Source organism: Manis pentadactyla, chromosome 16, assembly GCF_030020395.1.
Source record: "Manis pentadactyla isolate mManPen7 chromosome 16, mManPen7.hap1, whole genome shotgun sequence".
NCBI lineage: Eukaryota > Metazoa > Chordata > Mammalia > Pholidota > Manidae > Manis > Manis pentadactyla.
Genome location: NC_080034.1, coordinates 17,571,464 through 17,587,637, shown reverse-complemented (window position 1 = coordinate 17,587,637; position 16,174 = coordinate 17,571,464). Strand labels below are relative to the sequence as shown.

The 16,174-nt window shown below is 40.1% G+C and overlaps 1 protein-coding gene across 1 annotated transcript in view; it reads right to left on the bottom strand.

Moving 5' to 3' along the window:
- Positions 1–16,174, bottom strand: part of LOC118927736 (dystonin) — a 415,594-nt gene that overhangs the window by 103,627 nt on the left and 295,793 nt on the right. The window contains 6 exon segments of the mRNA XM_057493688.1: positions 15–223; positions 2,569–2,692; positions 8,577–8,753; positions 10,975–11,523; positions 14,498–14,764; positions 15,223–15,456. Coding sequence (XP_057349671.1) covers positions 15–223; positions 2,569–2,692; positions 8,577–8,753; positions 10,975–11,523; positions 14,498–14,764; positions 15,223–15,456 — 1,560 coding nt within the window.

Genomic DNA, 16,174 nt, shown 5'->3' with positions numbered 1-16,174 from the left:
AAAACGTCACTTACAATGTGTTTACTGATCACATCCTGAAGAGCAGCAGAACTTAAGGGCACTTGACCTGTTTCTCTCATAGAGCTCTCCACGCTTCCCATCCAGTCCAGCATTTCGTCCAGGCCATCCTGCACACTCAGTGAGCGGGTCAGGGTTATCTGGAGTTTCTCATTTCGGTCAATGACAGACCTGGACACTTCGTCGTATCTCCCAACAATGTCATCTGGCCAAAAAAGATCAGGAAATGTTAACCACAAAATTATTTCTGGCCTATTCTTTTTCAAAAATACACTAAGGTGAATCGCAAAATTTCCACCCCCGTACTGGAAAAAGAAAAAAGTTTAAATGATAAATGTATAATGCATATTTAGAGCACCACCTAAAACCTTTAAAAAGAAAGAAAAGATCCCAGTGTAAAATAGAAAACTGAAATATTTTTTTAAATAGGTAATATAGATGATCTGCATTTGAAAAGTGATTTTTTGATGCATAAACACTTGAATTTGCCTCCAGAGAAATGAAAGTGGTCCAAACAGCCAATTATAGAATAAACATTGATAGTCAAGATGACATTTAAATTAGCCATACTTGATAACTATATGGAAAAAAGAAAAAGGTGACAGTCATATACAGCTATTCTCAAGAAACAATACACAACTATAAAAAGATTCATCAAGAATGAACCTGTACATATAAGAATTCTCTCTCTCCCTGTCCCTAATGCACCCACTCCTTGTCTCTCAATCACACACATGTAAGAATTAAGCTTCTGTCATCCTGCACACCCTAAGCAGAGTCCTCAATGCACAGGAACTGGCAGATACAAACATATTGAGAAAACAGTGAAAATTTACTTAAAATAAAGGAAGTGGAGATTACGCTTCTAAAATACACATAAATAGAATTTACTTTAGAAGTTTTTCTAAGGGAAAACTTAGAAAAAGTTTTTCATATTTTCTAAACAAAAGGGAAAACAAACAAGGTTAACAGGCTGATGTATCTCAGTTGAGATTAACTTTACTTTCAATCCTAAAGACTTAAGATGATGAGAAAAAAGCCCTTTCTGGCCCAGTTTTCACTTGGATATAAAGCTCTACATCTTAACACCCTACATTCTATACTGCAGACCAATGAGAAATTTAAAGAACAATGGTTTTTAATGTATTCATCTCTCTGTATAAAACAATTTGTTTTTAATCAATTTACTGTTAATGATCCAATAATTTGAAAAGTCCTTTAATCCTTTCTGAATGCGTTAGGATAATACATTGTATTATCTCACATATATCTCACATATATTTTCACACATTCCTAGAAATGTATGCCAGATAGATGTTTTGAAACCGTAAAATAATGCAACATAAGGATTTTAAACATATAAAAAGGAAACTATGGACACTTAACAATGGCAAAAAGTGTCAAAATGCCTCTGTAAATTACGTAAATAATACAGTCTTTCTTTCTCCCTCAAATCCCTATGCCTAAGTCCTTATAGCAATCACTGCTGACACAGAATGTCAGACTGTACCCTGGGACACACAAACAAAATGTTAGAACTTCTATTCATATTTTATCTTATACTTTAAAATTTTATATTTTTGGCTTTATAATATGAGAAGATAATAATATGTATATGTAATTTATAAACACACACACTTATATGCGGGTATGTGCTGAAAATTGTTTGACAGGGGTACCTGATCAAAAAAGTTTAGAATGTCTGTATGAGTGAAAAAAGTTTCCCTTCTAAGAGTGGTTTTAGAAGAGCCAAGTTTCATTTTTCTCTTCATATAAAATTTCTACTCAGATTTTAATTTGTGCTCTTTTGGGGGTGAAATGTGTCTAATCATCTGCTCTGCCAAGTTTTTTATTTCACACATACGTAATAACCGCAAGCCACCCATTAAATATTATGAAAAGCAGCAAAGTCAAAACAAAAAATACAGTAAGACAGTAAGCATTTAGTGATACTCCCCTGTGCGTTTAGTACAAACTAAATTCTGTGAGTAGATGCAAAGAATATGCAACAGCTCTTCTCTCAAGAAATGCCCTACTCGGATGGGAAGGCACAAATGTGCCATTGTAACTGCCAGTGTCCCTGAAGAACTGGGGTAACTGGAGCCCCAAGAGACCACTCAAAGACTTCTGGAAAATCAAGAAGGAACACTGGTTTGAAAGCCAGTCTCTTGACCTCTTAAACTCATGCTCCGGCTTCTGATAACGACAGATCCCTTCTGGCCACAGGCTGAGAGTCTAGCTCTGCCTAATCCCATCAGCCAAGAGAATCTTAAATTCAATTTTCTGAGGTGAATATTATGTGAAGACTTTTTGTTACATATTCTAAATTAAAATTTAAATACACTCTTTTCAAATGACACAGCCCCCACTCCCGAGATTCTAAAATACCTGCCAAATAAGGCAAGCCTTCCCCAGACTGAGAAGCACCATTTCTCAGGGCAACAACTTAAGTTACACAACATACACTGGCGAGTGTTGTCTCCGTCTCTGTTGGGTTACCTTCATTTAGAATTGACCTGCAAGAAGGGAAACAAGGGAATGGGCGCTTACCCAGTGTTTTCTGGATATCATTCTTGGCTGGAAGTAAAGATCCCTTGGCATCTAAAAGCACTTCGGCCGTTTTTTTCAGTTTTTCTACAGCAACCTGCTGACTTGAAATCTGTCCTTGCAGAGCCTGGACGATTGAATGCTTTGATTAGACTCAGTACAAGTAAATAATATATTTTGAATATAAAAAATTTATTTGCAGTAAGATAAACTGGACAGAGTAAACTTTCCATCATTATAAACTTACTCTAATGTTCTTAGAATAATAAATATATATATGAATAAATATACAGGGGCATTAGCAAAAACCTAAGTCTGTCAAGATAATACATATTCAGTCTTGAAATGGACCTTTGAGCGTATGTTCATAATTGCCTTGATTCCTTATCTTGCAACCCTCTACCCTAGCCTGAGTTCCCCCTCAATCCCCACTTGTAGGCTTCATACAATACCCTCACTACCACCAGAAAACAAACAAATAAAAACCAAACAACAAAAAACCTTTGGGACCATTTCTGACTCCAGGGAAGGAAATATTAAGGACTTTCATTTCAGTAGATCCTGACCAAATACTGACTCATATTTATTTCTGTTTATTCAACAAGTTACTTACTGTTTAACAAATTTCAAAAATCTTGCTATGTTTTGTGACAATACAAAAATCCAACAGATATGAGCTTACCCACAGGGAACTTAAGAGTCTAAGGCTGGAAGTGTATGTGCCACAGGTGAGTAAGAAAAAGCTCCGGGAAGTTGAGAGAAGGAGTTAACTGGGGACAGCAATGAGGGCCCCCTGGACGGTGGTGGCATTGAGGTGGGTCCTGAAGAAAATGTGGACTGGGGCACACGGCAGTGGAGAGGGAGACATTTCCCTGCTGAGCCGAAGGAGTAAAGACAGGGGTAGAACAGCACAGGAGAAAGGGAGGGTACCGTCCAGTCTGAGAACGCGTATGGGTGAATAAACAGTAATAGGACTGGAAAGGCCCCAAATGTCCGGTTCAGGAGTTTCTATTTTATCCTGTATCAATCAGGAGTCACACAAGGCTTTGGAGTAAGGGGTTGACATGTTCAGAGCTGTTAAGCTGGTAGCACTGTGTGGGGTAAATTCAATGGGGAAGAAATGAAGCAGAGATACCAGCGACGGGCACCTTCAGCAGCAAGCAAGTAGGAACCCGTCTCTGGGCCGGGAAAGTAGGGTTGGTTATGGAATCAGAAGAATCCATGGGAACTGACTGCTAGTCATCTAAAGCTGAGCCATCCATTTGGCAGCCATTAACTACATGGGGGTTTTGACATTTAAATTAATTGAAATAAAACACAATTAAAAATGAAATTATTCAGTTGTTCTAGCCACATGTTAAGTGCTGGGTAACCAGGTGTTACTAGTGCTTATCATGTTGGACAGAACAGATTCTAAAACATTTCCATCATCACAGAATGTTCTATTGGACAGCAGGTCTGAGAGGGCAGGAAAGACAAGAGGAGATGAGAAGCACCCAAGTTTGCAAGCCTATGCAATAACTGGAATACATATGCAAAAGTGGGAGCAAATTTAGGAGCAGAGGAAAGTCTGTTTGGGAATTCATGATTTCCAAGTGCTCTCGGGACTCTCATACAGAAAGAGCAAAGCTGGAAACGGAAAGGACTCCGAACACAGGCTGGAACTGGACATACAGCAGTGGACGTCAAGCTCTGCTGGTGACAGCTGGTGAGGACACAGAGCGACCCCAGAGGGGAGGCAGTAAGGAGCGTGGGGGTACTTACATTTAGGTGATGGGCAGAGGACAGAGACAGAACGAAGGTAAGAGATGGGCATGGGCCCAGAATACTGTCCCCAAAGTATGCAGGAAGAGAGGAAGTGGAGGATAAAGGATAATGTGACCTGACTTTGCTGACTAGAGGCCCCTGCATTTCTCTGAGTTGAGCAGATGCAGTTCCACAGCAAGAATGAGAAGAGAAGCAGGGGCAGGGATCACAGATGAGTCTCCAGAGGTGCCCTCTCTCTGTCCGGCGGGCCGACTGGCCGCACGGCACTATGCTTGGCTTTGATTTCCCTCGAGTGACTGGAGCTCCTTTCCTAGTCTTGCGTTTGGGTTTCACACTCCAGTTCCCGTATGTCCACCTGTACATAAGCTCATCCCTGGCCGTGGAAAAAGGTGTCCAGCTGCCTCTCGAACCACCTCACCTCCAAACCCCAGATTCAGCTGAATCTGAACATATCATTTCCTTCCCCACACCTATACCTCCTCCTGAGACTGCACCTTGTTACCCTGAACTCTCCTCCTGAACTCTCTCAGGCCTCCTTTCCACTTACAAATTAATCTGATTAATATTTGTCTAAAACTGGACCTCTGTTCTGTTTTTCTGGATCACTGCAGGATAATCTCTCACTCTACTGAGAAAGTATCCTAACTGTGCTCCTTGTCTCCAATCTCTTGCCTGATAAAGTTTCTCAGTGTCTTTTATCTAAAGTACATATCTGACTATATCACTCCCATCTTTAAAATCTTTCAAGAGCTTCCCCCTGCCTTCATATTAAAGGCAAAAACTTGAACATGTTACAAAAGGTCCAGTGAAATTTATTCCATATTCGTATCCTCAATCTCATCTCTCTCCATCTCTTGTTTCAGAAACTTCAGCAACACAGCTGCTAGAAGCTATTTGCTCACACTAGACCCAACAGCTTAACATCTTTACACACCAAACTTCTCATGCAATCTGCCCCCCGTCATCCTGACCCCATTCTCAGTCCCCCTTTAATGTTCACCTGGGAAGCCTTCCTAACTTTCTTCTCACCCCACAGAAGCTCCCATGAATACCTTGTGGATATTATTGGATTTGTCTTGTCTGTCAAACTGTAACCTCTTGGAGAACTAGAATTCATCCCACTCAGCTTTCTGTCATGATTACCTAGCACAGTGCCTGGCATGTATTAGGCCCTGACAGAAGGTTCTGGAATAAATGAGTGAATGAAAAAGTAAGTAAATCAAGTTATCAGGTATAAAATCTAAAAACACCTCTTCTCTTTCGCCTTCATTTCAGACTAAAGCAAATGCCTAATGCCAATGGCAGAAAGTTCCTCAACCAATTTTCATACCCAAGAAATTGTGCTGACAAGCAGGCAGCGTGTGTATGTGAAAAGGCCTATCAAACTATGGCCAAGCTGGGATCTGTGATTTGATCCCAGGAGGGATCTCAAGAGGCCAAAGAGTGTGTCTGTTTAGGAAATTCTCCCAGAGGCTGAGGTACAGAAAGTTTAAGAAATTCCTCAAGACAGGAAATTTACCTAGAACCAGACTGAAAGATAAGCCACAGGGACAACTTATTCACACTACATGGCTTTTTAGGAGATGAAATAAGGTTAAGGGCATCTCCAAAAATGTATTTTTTGAGAATCTGAGTTTCCCCAAAGTCAGAGGCAGGGTTTTAGCATCTTTGGGTCATCACAAAACTTAGGAACAGGCCTAGCACATAAATGTCTACTAAATGAATAAATATATGTAAAAATTACCATGCTACTACAAAAACACCCAATACCAAAGCCCTACCTACCATCTTAAAACTTAGAAATGGATTACAAAACAAGTATCTCTTCCTCACCTCTTCTCTTTGATACATCTGTGAAGGAAGCATCTGTGATGGGGAATATTGCAAGATTATGACCCTGATCGCCTTGCACCAGAAAAGGGCTAAGTTGTAAGCCTGGAAGGTGGACACTGTCAGCCACCATGACCTAGCCCCAGGCCTCTAGACTGGCTGCAAAATCCTATCTCTTTCTGTACTGCAAAGGTAGCTAAAATCTTGTTTTGTCTACCGATTCCCCTGGAAACAGAGCTCAAAGAGTGTCACTATAGCTCAGTGGTATCCGACTGTTGACAACACAGATAACAGTTTTCAGAATAATAATACTAATAGCAATGTGCTCTTAGAAGTATTTCACATGAACCAACTGGGACCCCCAAAATTACATTTATTATACAATAGAATATAAATTAGCAGACAGAATTGATTTTTTAATAGTCTTATGTATCTGTATTATTGTTAAAGAAAAATAATTTGTAAATGTTGCTAATAAAAATGAAAGAAATGGAGACTGCCTAAATCCTCATAGTAATTCATCCTCACTACATGTTGAGATCATCTATGAAGAAAATACGTATGTATGCCAAGAACAACTTTAATTACACACTTAACTTTTTAAGTTATGCTGTGGCTTAATTAGAATTCATTCTCCTTTGAGACAGTGCTCTCCTTTTTAGTACTTCTTCGGCTGAATTAGGACTGGAAGTGTGTGCTTTCATTGTATATACCAAGTAAGTTTGCTCTATTTCAGAATTAATCCCTGTATCTACTTCATTTAAAAGACATAGCATTCTTTTTTGAGTTTTTTTTGTTGTTCTAGTTAAAAATTAATTTTATACAGTTTCCTAATACAGACCCAACTTAAAATGTGTATATCTGTTTTACATACTTTCTTATACTCAAAATACCCAACTTCCTAATAAAATGAAATACAGGCAATCTTAGTATTTATTTTAAGCTGTTGGCACTTCCTAGCAAAATAATGGTCTTTTATGTCACAGCATCTCCTCAGCCCTTACCACATATACTGTCCCTGAACAAGTGATCAAATGGGACCTGAAAACTTAAGACAGATCTGATCTTGTGCTTGTGGGAAAGAAAGGGAAAAAAGGGGGAAAAAGAAGCGGGCTCAGTAATGCACATCCAAAGGAACCCGAGAGGCCACGTCACTGTGCAGCTGACCCGGCTCAGGACACCAACCGACTGCCCAGTGTGAGACCAGGTAAGCCCGCCAGCCCCGGAGAGCCGCAGTGCCCTCCACCCTGCTCACTGTCCCGGCCCCGTCCTCCCTCCTCTCACCCGATGCTTCTGCCCCACGCTGCCCATCTCCCTCTCTCTACATTGGCTTTAACCTGCCACATTTCACCCTAGTGTCTGACTGAGCTTTCTTCCAGGCTGAAGCTGCCCAGCTCAGGCTAGACCTACCAGTGAGCCTGCTCAGCAGGGTGAGCCAGGGACTGCAGGGCCAGCACTAGTGGGTGCAGCTTCCCATTAGTAGCACAATAGTGGCTTCTGACCCTGTAACTGACAGAGGCGGCTGCAAGGCTGCAAGGCTGCAAGGCAGTAGTTGAACTGGCAATACAGTGTTTGCTTTTGAGCTCTGGCAGCAACAATGCTAACTATCTGCTAAAAGAAATCACAGGAAACATTTCTGAAATGAAACTTTCAAATTCAAAATTATCAGTCATATGGAATAAGAATAAAATATCTCAAAAATTTTCTCCCCTCCCATGAGGATTTTAAAATATGCTTTAAATTAAGATACAAACATGCTCTCTGCCACTGCACATATGGCTGCGACTGCCACAATTATGCGACTTCCACATTAAGCCTTAATTTTTGAAAGAGCAGGTAAGACTTTTTGGGACCTGTGCCAGGTGATAACTGAAGTCTGTGCCTCTAAGAATCATGGGGATTCTCAATAGGACAGCAGTCCTGGTCCTCAGACACCAAATGTGACAGAAGCATCCCTCGTGCTCTGCCACCTATTCACTTGTGAACTTGTATTTACAGCGTACCTACTCTGGGCCAGACACTGTGTGGAGAGATAGAAATGAACAGAAGAGAGAAAAACACCAGCCCTCATGGAGCTTAATTCTAATGGAGGAACAAGGCAATGAACAGAATAAATAAGTATAAATAAAAATAAGTGTCCTGGGCGATATTGGTTTGGTTTGGGAAGTTACATGGGATACAAGCCGTAACGGTGGTGTTGAACTAGTTAGACGACAATGGAAAAACCAGTTTCATCAGAAAGAGAAGTGAATGGATTACAGAGAAGTTGAGCTGTAACTCCCTGGGGAAAGGCAAGCATACACTTCCATCCTCTGTCCCCCTTTCCCTGGGTAAAACGAGCACAAAAGACTGGGAAAGCGGACGTTTTTTGGTAAGACTACTGGAGGGCTGGAGCTCTCTTTTTTCTTTCTTACCTTGGCCTCTTCTAGCTGCCTCTGCAGATTTTTAGGGTCCACAGCAATGGGCTCGGACAAATGTTTGTTTGCTGTGACTTCACAGGCCTCGAGCCCAGAAAGAAGGCCACACAAAGCATCTTTGTAGTGTTGATATTTATCCACCAGGTCTTTCAGATTATTCCCAAGAATATTGCACTAAAAAAGCAAGAGAAAAAATGTGGGGGGTTAAAATGCACTATTTTTATGTGTTTTAAAAAAACCTTGGGACCTAGAAGTTATGTAACTTGAAAAACACCAGAGTTCAACCAAAGTTAATGAAAACTGTAAGACTAACATTTTTTTTCTTTTGTGTGAAGACGCGTCCTCTAACAAGTCAAAAGGTTAGCCATAAAAATGAAAAGATAGTCCTAAACTTATACCAATTCAAAAACATATTTACCAGGGCTGAGACTTAACCTAGTATAAAGTATTTAGCTGTCAATCACCAGAGGCTGACCTATCAAGGCACATTCCCACTTAGCTTGATATGCTGGGTAAACACATTTGATAGGCATTTGATGAAAAGGTTTTCAAGATGCTTAATATATGATTTCCATGTGTTACACAAGATTGATTTTGCACAAGGAGGACAAATAATCCACATTAGAATGAAGCAAAGGCCAAGAGTCAATGATGCTCTTCAAATCGTCTATTCAACTTGGTCAGTCTGCTCAGCTTATACTGTAAACAGGAAAATGTTTTCTTAGTTTTGTTTTGTATTTAAACAAAACCCTTCACTTGTCCACTAGAGTAAGAGAAGCTGAAAGAGAAGTTTGTCAGCAGCTGGGTATTAAAATAATGCACTGAATGAAAATATCTGTACAAATATGTATAGTATTTGTGAAGGGAATTACCCGAGATGAAACTTTAGTTCTCCAGCGTGAGAGGCTGCAAATTAGCAGGCCACTCTTGGCTTAGAGCCGAAATGTAAGCGCCATCTTGTGGCCAAAGTGGACATTAGCGAGCTTTAGTGAGGGCAGCCTGGAAATCACTCTCAAAATCAACTTTAGGTTCCTGATCTTCAAACACATTTGCAGAAATAAAGCAGATAAAAAAGACAGAGAAATAGGATAAAACTTCCTTGTTTTCTCAGCTTCAGCTTTTGGATTTTTTGCCTCTAATTTCAAAACAAAAATTAAGAGGAGGATGAAGTGAAAACTACCATCAAAAACTAATTTCCCCTTAAAAACTAAAATAATCAAAGAAATAATCAATCTTCCCATGTTTTCTTCCGCCTGCTACTTCTATAGCTTTTCTTCTTCCTTCCTAATTACAAACCTTAAATAGAATTCGTGCCTCATATCAAATTTACCGAGTATCATAACTCCTCCAAGTGGTAAAGATACCTCAAGACAAATGCTGGGCATAGAAGCCACAGGGCATAAATATGCAAAGAAGTAAAAAGCTAACCTTTTCAAACAATAAGGCTTCTCTCTCACTTACCAACTTTACATTTCCCTGTATGGCCCGGGAAGATGACTGGTTAGCCAGAGACGGGTAAGATTCCTCAAGGGAGGAACAACCAAAGACAGGCACAGTCGCAGGGGGGCCATCAGGTGAGAAAATGGGGATGGGGATCAACAGAGGTGAGGCTTAGAACCTCACCCCCCTCCACCGTTCTGAGAGAAATCTTCTGCATACGTGGATGTTTTATTGCCCTTGTCTAGCTTGGATTAACACATAGTCTACAGGCACACACCTGATCATCTACATTTGCTCTCTTACAACACTAAACTATGTTTTCTACCTTTATCTCGTATCTACTACCACTTCAGCATTTTATTAAAAATAATAATAATAAAAAGAGAAATGTGGTATCCACATATAAATCAAGTATAAAAATCAAATGAATATTCATATTTGAACTGTTTATAGTTCATAATGCATGAGCAAAACCGAAAGCTTCTGTGATGACTGCCCTTGTACTGTTCACCATGTAGCTTATTCACTACGTAAGAATTTGTTCTCCATGTAAGAACTTGTTCGTTATGCCTCAGAAGATTGGAGACTGACAAAAATTAGGTTTGGGGTGGATTAATGATTGTGCATTGAGCATTGACCCCCCTATACAGAATTTTATTGTTGTTAACAACCATTTGATCAATAAATATGAGAGATGCCCTCACAAAAAAAAAAAAAAAAGGACAGACTTCCAATGGTAAAATAAATAAGTAACCGGGATGTAATGTATAGCATAAGGAATATAGTCAAGATATTGTAACAGCTTGGTAGGGTGATAGCTGGAACCTAGAATTATCATGTATATAAAAGTTGAATCACTGTGTTGTACACCTGAAACTAATGTAATACTGTGTGTCAACTACCTTTCAATAAAAAATAATTATCCAGAAAAAAAAAAAAACTGAAATAAAATTACCTTAGAGTAGAGAGACTTGAACCGATCGGTAGCATGATCCAGTTTGTTCTGGACCTCTCTGTGGGCTGCAGAGGTGTTGACGCCCTCCTGGTCGGCCACGCCACTGCCATCTGTCTTGCTGCACGATTTGGCTGCTTCTAACACTCTGTTTCCAGAAATGGTGATGTACCGCAAGTCACCTTTGTGGGAAATCACGTCTTCGGAGAAACTCTTCTGCCTCTTCAATTTGGTCAGTAAGCCGCTGAAGTCGTCTGCACCTGCTTGCAGATTTTCAAGTTCTTGTTCTGCCTGTTGCAGCCAGTGCTCAAATTCACTGTAATCAGCATCAAAGTTTTCTAATTCCTCCTGCAGAGAATGCGTTAACTTCATCTTCTTCTCCAACTTGGCCAGGGCGATTTCATAATGCACTTTCAGCTCATGCATGTTCTTTTGTAGTTTCTCTTTCTCCTCCGGAGAGAGATAGTGGCCCTGTTTCTCAAGCAAGGCTTGCGCAGACTGGGTGGCCATGAGGACGGCTTGATGCTGAGAGATGATCTTCTCATGTCGGGCCTACAGGAGCACAAAGCCACGTGAAAGCAGTGATGGGGCCACACCCTGATGCCTCAGGACTGACAGTCTCATTAACCTTCTCAAGAAGCCGAGCATTTACCTCTTACTAGTGAATTTCAGAAGAGCAAACTCTGAGCACACTAATCCTATTTTTAAGATTTCCATCTTCTCCAGAAAGTACTTAATCACACAGGACAAATCCTGTTTTTGAGAAATTTGGAAAAAATGTAAATTTCTCTTCCTATCCTAAATCATTTTAGAATCTAAAATCTCAATCTCATGTTACTGCTGCACCCTCACAACCACCCTAAAGGGATTGCTGATGTCTCCCCCTAACTAGGAAGTAAGTAACAATATTTTTATTAGGAAATGATCTTGAAAAGACATTTAAATGGGAAAAACAGAATTTGTTAATTTTAAAGCTATAAAAAAAGCACTATGACAATAATTAAGCAAGAACAACATACATTCAGAGAAGCCCAGTAAAAATTAGAGGAGTATATACAGTAAAAGAGAGTACTGGGGCGACTTGGTTTCTCCAAGGTCTCGGCTTTCTACATGTGGAAAATGAAGACAATAACCTCCACCCATTATAAGTTTGCTGAAAGGACCACATGAGAGCATGTATGTAGAACACTTCCTGGAGAATCTGGCATGTGCCAGGGATTAAAATCCACCCAGAAGGCAAAGGACAGGGCTTCTGGCAGATGTGCTGTGCAAACAGGTCACAGGTGTGCAGGGCTATTGATCACCTTGACCTTCAGGGCAGCTTTAGGGTGGGCCTCAGGCAGCAGGAGTCCCCTTCTCTCTACTCATGGCAGCTTTTTCCATTCACCTCAGTATGCCATACGAATATGGCAAAAAGGATAATAATCTTTTGGGCCATTTTTCACATCTAAGGCCCACATGGGCCAAACAACATGGTCACCTTACCTCAGAGTTCCTTCCATGACCCGGTCCTCTTCCACACCACCCCAGGCAGTCAGCCTCTCCACCCACCACCCTAACCCCACCTTGTCAGGCACTTTAGGACTTTCTTCTTCAATTGTTCTTATCTGGCAACAGCCCTTCCCTCAGATATCTGCTAAGAAACCCCCATCTCCTCTAAGTCTTTGCACAAACCTCCGTGTGGCCTACTGGAATGTTCCTACTGAACATTGAAAAGTGGCCCCAAGCCCCACACTCACCCACCTGTACCCAGTCAATTTACTTCTCTAAGCAAAAAGTTGCTACCTTCTAACATTCCAAATCCCATAGAATTTAGGCATTTATCATCCTATCATCCTCACCCTCCTAGTGTGCAAACACCATGACAGGGAATTTATTTTGCTCACTGGGGAATCTCAAGAACCCAGACAGTGCTGGCACACAGGGGCAAAATAAGAATAATACATGTATGCTATGACGTTAATAGAATTGAGAAGCACAGCTGTGGATCACTTACAAGGTCTGATCCCAAATAGCAGAGAAGAGACTCATTATTAATATTCATAGCCTTGTGACCTGTAACAATGCCTGCCACACTGTGGACACATGAGAAATATTTTTGTCTAAATAACTTTTCTCCCAAAGATTGTGTCTTTGGTATTTGAATTATATTTATATACTACCTTCCAGGAGGTCTTTTGCACATAGGTTGGATAGACACATAAACACCTTATAAGTTATCTGGCCCACCCCTTCCTATTACAGATGATGAAATCCAAGCTGAAGGAAGAGGGTGACTTGGCCCAGAACATATGGCACAATTGGAGAGAGCCACAAACAGAACCTGGTCACACTCCGGGCTATCCCTCCAGCCCACCAGGGGATCGGGCGTTTCTGAAGCACTTTCGGAGTCCCATATTTTTAGAACTGAGAATATCAGAAGGCAAATGTCACATAGTGGCTTTCCTGCGAGGCATCATCATGTTTGAGTCCACCCACTGGTCTCTTCTACTTGGGTCAAGTCACTAACCTTTCCTGACTTCTTTCTAACTGACTCATAAGGTTCCTTTAGGAACTCATTAGATTTTTCATTATAAGAGATAAATACAATAAATGTTCTGTAATAGTCTCTTGAAAGTATATACAGTAAATACTTCCATTCTTCTGGTTTAATTTTTTCTGTAATATAAAAACTTCACAGACAGCCTTCTAATCCAAAGACTCCAAAGACAAAGACTTGGAGGAAAACACAGAGAACTGGAAAAGTAAAGTCCAGTCATCTGACTACCAAATACCAAATGCTGAAACAGAATTATCAATTATGTGACACTTTAAGATGGCTTTTCAAAGTTGCCTGTGCTCCCGTCAGAGCATTAATGTTAGCTTTAATCTCCATCACACTGTGACTTTTTAGAAGGGCTCTCATTCCTCTTCTCAACCATGGCCTTCACTGGAGAGATGAACTCAGAGCTCATCAGAGAGGAGCAGAGGCTCAGAGGGAGCCGAAGCGAGCTCGAGATTGCCCAGCACGCTGGTCTGGAACATGGATTTGAATTTAGCAGAGTGACTGAGCTCAAGGCCTAGCTTTAAATCCAAACTCCACCCCTTACTAGATGTTTAAACTTGAGCAAGTTACTTCACTTCTCTAAGTTACCGTTTCCCATTTTCTCTGTAACATGATAATTATAACCTCAGAGAGAGTTGGGAGAACCAAATGAGTTTAACATGGAAGCACTTGGAAAATGCAGGGCCCACTGTAGTTTCTCTATAAATATTTGCTATTATTACTATTTCTATGAATTCCTTATAACCCTGCCTCACTTATAAGAATGCCATGTTGAACAATTTATTTCTCATGATTTTTGATCTGCCCTGTATTCTCAACTTACGTTTGACAATTTATATTTAACAAAATGATAAATCTAGTAAAAAAAGACTTTACTCTTAAAAGTCATTAAGGTTTAAAAAGATAACTCTGTGCTTAGTTCCCATTGTTACAGACCTGAAAATAGAATTTAACTATATCACTGTGTTTAAAGCAACAAACCTTCACTTTCTGGTATTGCTGGTTCAGATTATCCTCAGTGGTTCCAACTGGCACGTCAACGTCAGTTTCCAACAGGTTACCGTTAACTTCACCCTCTTCTCCAATCGCCAACTTGCTGTCACCTTCTTGAAAATGAGTCCCGTTCTGCTCAATGACCTGTTTCTGCTCCATCCCGGCCCTTTCTGAGTCTCTGTCAACATTTGACAGCCAGTCCAGAAGGTCTTCTATCTTGGCTTTGCTCTCCTCCAGCTGCTTCATAGCCGCAACCTGGGCAGGGGGAGTTCACAGTAGGTATTCTGAACACAGGCTGAGGCATTCAGGGCATTCCAAAAGATCACTTAAATTAGAGTGGACGTAACTGACAGCTACGCACACTGACAACTGAACCCAGTGAAACTGAACCTTAGAGCAACAGTTACTGTGAAGTTCCCACTGTTCTTAAAAATATACCCTGAAATTTTAACTGTAATTGAATGGGTCCTCCCATATTTCACAAGTAGAAAGGTTCACAATCCCACTTTAGTTTTTGTTTTTTTTTAAGTTAAGCAAAGCCAGTGCTTCAAACTTTTTATGGTATCTGGTCAGTTACATACCTGGAAACCTAAAATTCTAGTCCCTGGTGCTAATCATTGCTTACTACCGCCTGATACCACTTACTAAATCAAGGAGTTGTTACACTAATCATTTTCACAAAGCAACAGGGTACCGTGTATTTGAATAAGGACCTTTTCAGTTTCTTCTTTAATTGCTGTTGTCACAACTTTATCCAGTTCCTTTTTTGACTGTTCTGCTTTTAAATTAAGCTGTTCACACTTCATCTTGGCTTCACTGAGTTTCTGTTCAATCAAAACTCTCTCTTCTCGTGACAGCTTTTCACCATTCTCTTTTAAGAAGTTCTCCGTGTTCTTCACTACTTCTGCCAGCGCCAGTGCACTGCCCTGGATATCTTTCTGTAATTCCTTGTAACATACACACACAAAAAAAATCATATTATCACCGACTTAATTCTTCCAGAATTGTGATCCTAAAAGAAGGCATGAGCAGAGAAGGAGAATCTATAGGTTGAAAATGCATATTCAATGTTTATTGGAGTTGGCTTGTTTATATCACAATATTTAATATAATTTGAAATTTCAATAGCATTAAAGAACAGTATGAGATTTTCATGTTTAACAAAGGGATATGCCTTGTTAACACTGAAAATAATGAAGTATTCAATGTATAATCCATGCAAGTTTACACACACCAGATTTTTTTATGTTATGTAAACACATTTACAAGAGCTTTTAAATACATGGTAATATTATTTAGTCTGTTCCTATGCATTTATTTTTTAATATACATCTGTTACTTAGGATAAAAACAAAACAGTTCTCCCAGTGAACTAATATACTTTCTTCTTCTAAACACCAGAGCTCTTTAATGTTTGCTTCTTTGCCCCTGCTTCTAGGAAGCTCAAAATTTGAATCTATCTTCAGCAGTTATAGCTCTCCTCTGTCTAGATTTCTCTCTGTCATTTTTCCTACTCTCCCATATTTACTTTGTATTTTCATACTCTACATTGCACTGTGCTTGCGATTTCATATTATTTTTCCATGCTTTCATTTTAAGCCACTTCCGATTTTTCTGAAAAGTATTTGAATTGGAAGAGAAGAGCTCCAATTTACTGAGCCACTG